The sequence below is a fragment of the Orbicella faveolata genome, unplaced genomic scaffold (genome assembly GCF_042242905.1).
Source record: "Orbicella faveolata isolate gen_17 unplaced genomic scaffold, um_ofav_v1 contig_26, whole genome shotgun sequence".
NCBI classification, from domain to species: domain Eukaryota; kingdom Metazoa; phylum Cnidaria; class Anthozoa; order Scleractinia; family Merulinidae; genus Orbicella; species Orbicella faveolata.
The window spans coordinates 20321848-20332500 of NW_028301554.1; the positions used below are offsets into that span (position 1 = coordinate 20321848).

Here is a 10653-nt window from a genome sequence, read left to right on the forward strand (position 1 = left end):
AAAAACTGTTTTTGTGTGTGTGTAGTAGTAGTAGTAGTAGTCGTCGTAGTAGTAATAGTTGTAGTCGTCGTAATAATAGTATTAGTAGTAGTGTATCTTTCGACTGTTAAAAGGAAAGTGTCCATTGACTGAAGTAACGTAATCCCCACCAACATGTCCAGGAAAAGTACTCTGGTTTATGGTTACTTAAGTTGCTAATCCTTGTGGTACATTATAAACAAATGCGCATTGGATTTAATCTATAGTTACTTAAGTTGCTGGTCCTTGTGGTACATCATAAAAAAAGGCTGTTTTGCTTCACTGTCTCCTTAGTTGGTCGCACTGTGTAGCTCTTTACCTGATTCTAGTCTGTTTTGGTTCACGTAGCTTTCGTCATATTTTAATATTGATATTTATGTTCTGTTTTCATTTTATTTTTACTTCCCGTTTTTATTCATTTTATGCGCGACGGTCAAGGATTTACTTTAATTGCTTGGAAGTGACTTCCCCGGTAACTGTGATCTCTTTAAAATGTTGTTGGCCTTGTCACTGAGGTAGGAAGGAACGGAATCATATAAAAGTGAGACAACAAAACAGTAAAACATCTCATGGCTTTATTGTCTATCAAACTGAAAGTACATCTTTTTAAGTACAATTCAGTTCAACTATGTTACTACATTTTTTGAAGGTCACAGTATATGGGAATAAAATCTTTCGATGAAATCCTTCACCAATGCTTTAACGAAATAGCAAGCATGTAATCGCTCAGCAACGTGAGCAAATTCCAAACCCCTACCGAGACTGGATAACATTCAGGACTTTTGCTTCAAGAAAACACAGTGGTAAAGCAAGTTACGCGATGCGAGTGAACATAAATGGTAAAAATAAGCTTTGGATAAGAGGAAATTCGGATGCTTAAGCAACCATAACGGCGACACTCAAGAGAACGTCAATTACAAGAAAAATTTACATTTCACACAACAATCTCTTGATTAATTTTGTTACTTCTGTCTGTGTCAGAATTACCGTTATCTCAGTAAACATTCAAAAACAGCCTTCAGTTTTAAATACTGACAAACTTGATTGATTAGCTGTTGTGGTTTTCATTGTTCAAACGCGAATTAATGGTGATTTACGTTATAGTTTTGTAGAAGACAGCTAAGGAATGTACCAAGATATATAACCCAATGGTAGAACCATTGTTTAATGACGTTTTCATCGTCATTGCTATTATGGTTTGCTGAAACTTTTCACAACCGTTCTGAAAATGTTGCTTCCCTTTCGCCTCCAAAATGGAGCAAAGTACTGGTTGACTTACAACAAGTCTTAGCAAGAACGTAACAAATTACAGTATGCTTAGTTAAGCACACAATTATTCTGAAGACACTTCTCAAAGGAAGAATGACTACAAATTGCAATCTTTTTTTGGCATTAAGTTTTCGAAGTCGAACTTGATGTAATATATCAAACACGAGAGACATTGTTTCATCGGGATAACCAAACACCGAGAAGAGATAAATACGACGCGCAGCGGGATATTTTCCATGAACTTCGAGGTGTTTGGAAATGTGGTCAAACACTGTCTTGAGTGTTTGATAAATTCTCTCAATCGAAACAAAAGCTAAGGAGTAAACGGAGAAGTGAAATCGTCAAAATCTATGCTAATTTAGACCAGGTATCCAAACCTCCTTAGTGGTTGAGATTTTCTTTGTTTTAACTTGATGAATTATTAATGAGTTTGAGAAGTGTGATTCCGACACTAGATCAAGACAGTTCTTCGACAGTAGTTAACCTTCAGGAACACTATTCTTTAGATCTTTTGATAGTAGTTGTCTCGTGACTTCTTTAAAACATCTTGGTGAAGCGCGCATCACTGAAATTAAGAATAACACATTAATTAGTTTAAGATAAAAAGGAAAAAGAAAATCTTTCAGATTCTTTAGTCATTAATAATAGGGAAAAAACCTCTTACAACATTGCGTTGAATACAATCCTAACTCTGTGCAGCTGAGTTACGTCCGCTACTTTCGTAGGGCTCAGTACTTTCAAGAATTATTAGCAGCCACAATTTTTTGACTCTACCTGCGGGGCGTCGCTACTTTCAGAAGTTAAGATAGTTGCACAGTTCGGCGCATGGGCAAGATATGATGTAGCCCACAAAATTCCATTGTTTATAAACCAACTGATCAGATGCCAGTAGATAACTCGAATAAAACCGTCCGGCCAAATAACAAATTCGATATTTAAAACTGAGTTCGACATTTTCTGTGCAAATCCATTGATATCCTCCGTAGGCATCGGTCATTCTGGCAACTTTCGTGTAACCGTATGGCTACAAAAAGGCTACCATGCTGCTTTCACAAAATTATAGTCTGCGACTACTGAAATACATGTAGTTGAAACAAAAACGAAAATGGACTTTATGTGTGGAGTCGGAACATCCAAAAAATGGGAAATCTCACCTCAATCGCCACGTTTTCGCGACTAACAGTAACATTTTTATAGGCAAATTTCCCGTGAGAGTCATTTGCAAGCTTTCAATTGTTTTGTAAACAATAAATTGAACGCTAACGTTGTAGCTTGCACGCATGCGCCGAGTCGTGAAACCCTCCCTTCAAAGCGTGCCTCTAATGGTGGGAAATACGAACAAAGAACTTACTTGTCAGTTTCCTGCTGACTGATGCATCTCGCATGCTAGAAAGGTTTTGAGTAATCACTGAACACTTATCAGTTTTCATTTCGTAGCTAAGAACGAAAAAAAAGAAAAAATACAATTAAATCGTCCAGCCACCTTAACTTCATTGGTGGTCATCTTGAAAATAATTACAAAAGGTACAAGGAAAAAAACCTCAACTCACACCTAAATGGACAGCATTACATAAACACTATTTAACTCACTAGCAGGAGCAAGGACAGTCTTTTTAGAAGCTGCAGCTGTTGGCTATTGTAACCTGAAAGAGACAAAAAAGGTATATCAAGATTTTTAAAAGATCACGGAAATTCCATTCATTACAAGTGCATGACGATCGTTTAGCGTCACATTTGATATTCACGATGATCTTAGCAATGACGTAAATCGTATTTCCTTAGCAACCTTATCGAGGCGCATTTAAAGAGCTTATATTTGCTTTGTAATGAGTGACAGTGACTGAGACATACTCGAGACATAGGGAGTGATTTAGCTGTGAACATTAAAATAAATTACAACGAGATCGAGAGTGACTAGTGTTGATATCTGCGTTTCCAACAATAAGTGTCACCGCCGACGGGACTTACACACGAGGAGATGGATCTGGAGAAACTTATCAAAGAGATTGGGACGAAACTTCAACTTCTGGAGTTCAAAAAGAGCAAAGGGAAGGACATTGTTGCAAAGAAGAACACGGCTACTCTTGAGAGGCATGTGGATGCATTACCGACTTTGGCAAAAGAAGTGGATGAAGTTAAAGTGAAGATCGAAGAGGCAGAACAAGAAAAGGGCCTTTCCATGGAAGAGGTATGAACTTGGAGCAATGAAATAGATGAGAAAATTGAGGGTGTGGATGCTACCAAAGCTATCAATTACCAAGTTTGATGGGACTTTTGAACCATGGCTTCCGTTTTGGAATAAATTCAGCGCGGAAATTGATTCAACTGATGACCAAATTTGCCTAACAGAAGGAACTCATCCAACCAAAGCTACGGGTAGATACTGATGGGCTACCATTAAGCACGGAGGGTTATGAGAGGGCGAAGAATATTCTTAAGACAGAGTATGGGAAAACTCCAGAGATCACTAATGCGTATGCGACCAACATCATGGATTTACCAACTATCCTGGGCGGAAGCCCGCGAGAAGTTGATGTGTTTTACAAAAAGCTTTTGTACAATGTTTGATAGTCTCAGGGAATGTAAGAGCAATGTTGGACAAACTGAGAGGTATGAAGGCTGACCTGGTGCAGGGACAAGAAGGGTGGCAAGAGTGGGATTTTAGCCAATCATTACAAGCGATTAACCGTTAGGAAAAAATCAATCTGGTGACCGAAGAAAGGGAAAATAGAACAGTGCCAGACCGAAAGAATGACAGGCATCAGGGGAACTTTAAAAGGAGCTCTTACCAAGCCCAACAGGAAAATGGACGACAAATGCGTGGGAACGTTTACTGTGACAAGCCTGATCACTTTTCCGCTAAATTGTCCCAAAGTGGTTGAAGATCAAAGGAGACTTCTCAGCCGAAAGCAATTATGTTTTAATTGCACCGGTGACAGACACAGAGCTGAAAGCTGTAGAAGTCACGGATGCTAGAAATGCCAACGCAGACACCACACTTCCATTTGTGACCAAACAACTCAAACAACCAATGGACAATTTCTCATCGCCAATGACAAGAGCTGACCGGGTCAAGTCATTTATCCTGTTGTTTTGGTCAAGGTCAATGGATTTAAGTGTCGTGCATTCCTCAACACAAGGGTGGGTAGTTCCTATACGTCACCCACTATTTTGGATTATCTTGGCATTCGATCAGTTCATAAAGAATTCAAGCGCGTAGAGATGATGCTGGGATCTGTCAACAAAGTCATCGGCGTTTATATTGTGACGATTAACAGTCTCAATGGGAAGCTCCGACTGGAAACCGAAGTCACGAAAGTGGATCGCGGGAGGACATGTGAGTGATGGGGACAAAAAGGCTGAACTTCCAGTACACATCATACTGGGTGTAAGTGATAACACAAAGATAAGAACCGAAATGAGACCCAAGATTGGACTCCTAGGAGAGTCTGTGGTGGAGCTGACACAGTTTGGATGGACAATAATGTCATCAGGAAAAGAAATTGACATCTCGAGCATGCTTTTAACTCAGACAGCAGCAGCAGACTGTGAAGCACTATGCAAATTAAATGTGTTGGGGGATACAAGACAAAGGACATCAAACAGACCTGTACGATGAGTTCAAGAACGTGGAGGGTTGGTACGAGACTGGACTGCCCTGGAAAGGAAATCACCCTACGTTGCCTGACAACAAAGCGGAAAGCTTGAGATGACTGGACAGTACCATTCCAAAACTAGAGAAACAAGAACTCTTCGAGTAGTATGATGCAATCATTAAAGATCAACGTACTGAGAGAATCATAGAGCCTGCCACAGAGCACGTGGCGAGGAGAGAGTTTTACTTACCACACAAACCCGTGGTCAGAGAGACTGCTGAAAGCACAAAGCTTCGCACTGTCTATGACACTTCAGCTTGAGCGCATGACAATGCAACCTCACTCAAAGATTGTCTACATGCGGGTCCCCCCTTACAATATCAACCATTGGCAGTACTGATACGGACACGATTTCACCTGGTTCTGATAACAGGACCGTGAGTACCACCGTGACGCTATGCGCTTCCACTGGATTGCTGACCATGAGATGAGACGCGTGGAGATGCTGCAGTTCACAAGGGCGTTGTTTGGCCTTTCTTCATCACCTTTCCTGCTAGGGGGAGTAGTTCGACAACACTTAGAGAACTGTCGTGCAACGTATCCAGAGATTGTGAGCGAGATAGAGAAGAGTCTGTACCTTGACGATTTGATCAATGGTGGTCCCACTGTGACAGCGAACGTTACACAAAGGTCAAGCGAACGTTACACAAAGAAATTGGCTGCGGTATGCTGACATGTGCTGAGCTACAAGATGTCCTACTTGACTTTGAAGTGGCTCTCAACAATCATCATTGAGTTATGTAGAAGACGACCCTCAGTTACTACTTAAAGCAAGCCTGAAAAAAATTCAGGCCTGAACGGGATTCGAACCCGTGACCTCTGCTTTATTCTCACAACTGCTTAAGTTGTGTGTATAACTGCTATGATCAATCATGTCTTCATATCTCTCTCCGCAGTTCAAATATATGATCTATCATATATTCACTTGTATTCTTCACCATCTACGAGTATAATTACGAACTCACAACATGACCAGTTCCCAGTCGGCTTGATAGCTCAGTTGGTAGAGCACTACACCGGTATCGCAGAGGTCATGGGTTCGAATCCCGTTCAGGCCCGACTTCTTTAAAGGCTCTACTTTCAAAACTGCTTAACTTGTATACATAACTGCGATGATCAATCATGCCTTTAAATCGACATTATAGCTGAAATTTTGATATTTTGGCAATAAAATTGACTTACAGCAATGCCTTGTTGTCTTTTCTATTGTCATCTCGCTTCTCAGCTAATTCCGAAACCTTTTAAGCGAGTTATGGCTTTTTTGGTTTTCCGCAGCAGAAAAAAGCATCTGTTATGCCACAAAATGTAATATTAACGCAAAATGTAATAAGAATCGTCGCAAAATGTAATAACATTGACGCAAAATGTAATAAAAAGGTCAACGCAAAATGTAACAACTTTTCAACGCAAAATGTAATAACTTTTCTAACGCATATTGTAATAACGCAAAATGTAACAACTCTCGAACGACATGTACGATATCTCGAGACCAGGATTATGACTCGGCCAACGTTATCCTAACGTAGGTGAATGCTATTATTTTGTTCAACTCGGTGTACAGGCGGAATCAGGTGGTACATCGGCTTGTAACCCTTTCATACTTTCACAATCTTCAACTCCAGAGATCATGTGTTTCGAATAAGCGCCGCGTTGTTATTGAAAGGTGTGGTGATTGGAATATATGGGTACAGTCATTTTTCGCCTTGTCATGAGACACCTCGCTATTTCGGACACCCCGCTAATATAGACAGCTGCTGAATCCCCGGCAAAAATTATAAACTTTAAATTGCAAGAAACTTCCGTTATTATGGACTATCGATCGCTTTTACAGACTTAACTGACACATGTTCCGGTGTCAGGACCGGAACATGTGTCGGTTAACTCTGTAAAAGCGATCGAGAGTCCGTAATAACGGAAGTTTCTTGCAATCAAATTTTTGTTCCATTACATTTTTCCTTTAAAGCATATTTTTAGATAAAATGCTGAGTAGCTTTAAACCAGCAACACAATGACAGATCAAGAACATTATGTAAGGTGGAGTCTGTATCATTTTTGCCAGGGATTCAGCAGCCCTCCATATTAGCGGGGTGTCCGAAATAGCGAGGTGTCTACAAGGCGAGAAATGACTGTACCCATATATTCCAATCACCACACCCTTCAACAACAGCACGAGGCTTATTTGAAACATATGATCTCTGGAGTTAAAGATTGTGAAAGTATGAAGGGGTTACAACCTGATGTACCACCTGATTCCGCCTGTACACCGAGCTGAACCAAATAATAACATTCACCTACGTTAGGATAACGCTGGCCGCGTCATAATACTGGTTTCGAGCTATCGTACATGTCGTTCGAGAGTTATTACATTTCGCGTTATTACAATATGCTTTAGAAAAGTTGTTACATTTTGCGTTGACCTTGTTATTACATTTTGCGTCAATGTTATTACATTTTGCGTCGATTCTTATTACATTTTGTGTTAATATTGCATTTTGTGGTGATTATTACATTTTGTGGTGTAACAGTATCGAATTTGAAGGCAAAGTTAGGAACGATTTTTCAATAAAATTTTCCCACCTGAGCTCCTTTACATTACAAAGGTCAACACAAATCATAGGGCTACATGGGATTCTACTAAAATACAATTTTTGTTCCATTACATTTTTTCTTTAAAGCATGTTTTTGTTAAAATGCTGAGTAGCTTTAAACCAGCAACACAATGACAGATCTAGAACTTTATGTAAGGTGGAGTCTACAGGCTTTTAATGAAGAAGCTTCAAGACAGAGTTGACAATATTAATTTTGGTCCTTTCAGGCTTCAGTTTCTTTGTCAATATAAGCACAGACCTTACCTCTACATCTGCCACCATGAACTATAGCACACAGTTCATCAAGTCCATGGGTAAAAGTTGCAGTGCAATGCAGTTCCAATAAAGAAGTATAGGAGAAAGTAACCTAGAATTAACTGAGACCTCCACTTGCTCCTGCATTTCTTGTGATTTGGCTCAGCAGTACAATGTATCTTGTATAACGACACGAGCAGAGTACCAGTAAATGAGTGGAGAGGAAGAGGCAATGAATCTTGTGATGACCCCACTCTTATAAATATACAGCTTTAACCCTCATTTAAAGAAGGAGGAGGAGCAGCAACAGCAGCAGGAGGATCAGGATCAAGAGCAGTGGCAGTGGCAGTGGCAGTGGTAGTGGTAGTAGAAGTAGTAGTAGACGTAGTAATATTTTATTTACGTGTGAAACCTTCTACTTTGGGAGAAATCCCATACTAATATGGGGTCGCAAATAAGGTACAAATAAGGAAAAAAATTATTTCTAAAAAATTAAAAAATATAAGAATTACAAAGAGCTCAGCCCTTACAGTCATCATCCAACAATATGCTAATGCTGTGCTTGCGTATAACTCTTTTAAAACTGGCTAACGATTTGGCTGATATATCTGCAGTTGACAACTTGCCCCATACATGGCTTGCATCCTAGTTAGCACAATAACCTCTGGGCAAAAGTATATTTTTATTAAGAACTATGATGAAATATTCCCGGTAAGAAAATATTTGAAAGAAATATATTCAATGCAGATTTCATTATAAATTTTACTAACCCACTCTTCCAATACAAAAAGAAATGCCAAGTTAAAAATGAAACTGGATTGTAATAGTCACTGTCCCAGGCTCACAGTGACACTTAACTTGAACTTACTTTCTCGTAATTACACTGTTTTCAATTAGCTTTTGCAGTGCAGAGCACGTGTAAACAAATATTATGAAACCACTGACCTGTATATGCAAAGCTGGAACCCAAAAAAGGTCATAAAAGCGAGACGGACTACTTGCACAAACACTGACGGGCTGTGGTAGAATTCAATGTCCTCTCCTTCAGATATTCTGCTCGATTCATGAATTGATCTCCTGGCCTATTGAAAATAATGATCAGTATCACAACAAATCAGCCCTCTGAAGTTACAATCATTTTCACAGTAGTAATAATTAGAAAAAAAAGGCTATTAGAAATGAGTATTAGTAAGACCGATTGCCACAGCCCCCAAAATTGAAGGTTCCATCCACTGATATCTAATGACAACAATAAAACTCCTAATTCCCTTTTTACCTTTCATGACAATATTTCCTCGAGTGCTGTTACTTTGGGAGTTAGAAAAGGATATGTGGGGTTTAGATTTCAGTCTTTTTTTTCAAACACACTGTGCAAAACTCACATTGGTTCACGCATCAATGTGCGTTCATCGAGATATGAAGCACACAGGACGTTTGGAGGGCACAAAAGTTCCTTAACAGTTCGCAGAGAAAAACTCTAGCTTCTTGAGTGCTCTCCAAACTTCCCAAATGCTTCATATTTTGATGAACACCAATTATTGTTTTAAAACACTTGCAACGTGCTAGTTTAAAATAATGTTGTATGAAGAGAAATACGCTATGCTACGTCATCAGCATGCACAATGAGAATTTGAAGCATGCTTGCACAATTTAATTTGATTACACAAATTTACTAGCTACAGACTGTATTTTATAATAACTTTCGACTTGAAATCAGGTACTACCATCAATTTGTTTTTCAACCTGCAAGGAGAAAAAAAAGAGGAGAAGGGGAGGGGAAATATCAAGGGGCAACATCGATATCAGCCTAGAGTTTCTCAATAGCCGTTCCTGATTACTTCCCTGAACGCCCTGCTACTTGCCCGGGGAAGTCAGCCTGTGGTATGATAGCATCAGTATTATCGAATGTTAAATGATGGTCTATCTTACTCGTAGTAATTGTGGTGATAACTGTGTGCTCCTGCTAAGTAGTACCCATAGGGGGTGTGGTAAGTAAAGGGCCTGTCATAATCGGTAAGGAAGCTCCATCTGCAGTTTTTCCGATGCCAGGAATGACTGTGGCAGCACCTGAACTGAAATCTAAAAATTAATTAAGTTTCAAAAAAACGTTGCAGCAATTTGTATGGCAACTGGAATATTTTCTGGAATCTCATGAAAAATCTGGCCAGTTTCGCTGTGTAATGCATTCCTAATGTTTTAAGAACTTTCGTCAAAATCGAATTTGAAAGTGTGATTTTATTCTCAGCAAGACAAAGCATTTAACTTCGCCTGTTTGTGCAGATTTTTGAAAACATCATTATTTAGTCTGTTTAGTTTATTTCTCTGTGGTCGCTATGAAATATCACTGTTTGTTTTCTATATTCACTGCTCCAACTCCAAGATATATTTCATGTTCTGTTTTATGATTAGGCTTCCATTTCTCACTGAGATTTGCGGACGGCTCAGTTTATAAGCTAAACTTTAACTGTGACCGTGCGACGTGCATAGAAAGACTTTTCGCAAACTAGTTTGCCTTGTTCAGCTTCAGAAAAAAAAAAAAAAAAAAAAAAAAAAAGGTTATTCACCGGTTTAGGTCAGTCCGTATAGGAAAAAACTGAGCCCTCGGCCTTGAGTAAGACCCTAGGCCTGCGGCCTCGGGCCGTACTCAAGACCTTGGACACAGTTTTTCCTTATACGGACCTCCCAGCCGGTAAATTACATAAATATATATTTGCTGCTAAACAAAATTTATGTATGTTTCGATGCATCGAGCGAATTTAGCTTACCGACGATCTTCTTTTGCATTATCATGCCAGCTATATATGCCTGTAATGAAGCCACTGTGTGGACAGTTTATAATCCAATACCCCGTCATAGGAATTTAGTAC

The 10653-nt window shown here is 39.4% G+C and overlaps 1 protein-coding gene and 1 pseudogene across 1 annotated transcript in view; one reads left to right on the plus strand and one right to left on the minus strand.

The window, feature by feature from the left end:
* Positions 1 to 574: 574 nt before the first annotated feature.
* The window catches only part of LOC110066677 (millepora cytotoxin-1-like), a 10188-nt gene continuing 109 nt past the window's right edge, over positions 575 to 10653 (minus strand). Inside the window, exons 1-6 of the mRNA XM_089296313.1 lie at positions 10552 to 10653; positions 9716 to 9865; positions 8732 to 8868; positions 2878 to 2930; positions 2639 to 2724; positions 575 to 1852 (exon numbers count right to left, since the gene is read on the minus strand). The exon at positions 10552 to 10653 is cut by the window's right edge and continues 109 nt beyond it. Coding sequence (XP_089152439.1) covers positions 8781 to 8868; positions 9716 to 9865; positions 10552 to 10640 — 327 coding nt within the window. The 5' untranslated portion in view covers positions 10641 to 10653 and the 3' untranslated portion in view covers positions 575 to 1852; positions 2639 to 2724; positions 2878 to 2930; positions 8732 to 8780. The remainder of the gene's footprint in view (positions 1853 to 2638; positions 2725 to 2877; positions 2931 to 8731; positions 8869 to 9715; positions 9866 to 10551) is intronic.
* LOC149108473 (uncharacterized) lies at positions 3501 to 4263 on the plus strand (annotated as a pseudogene).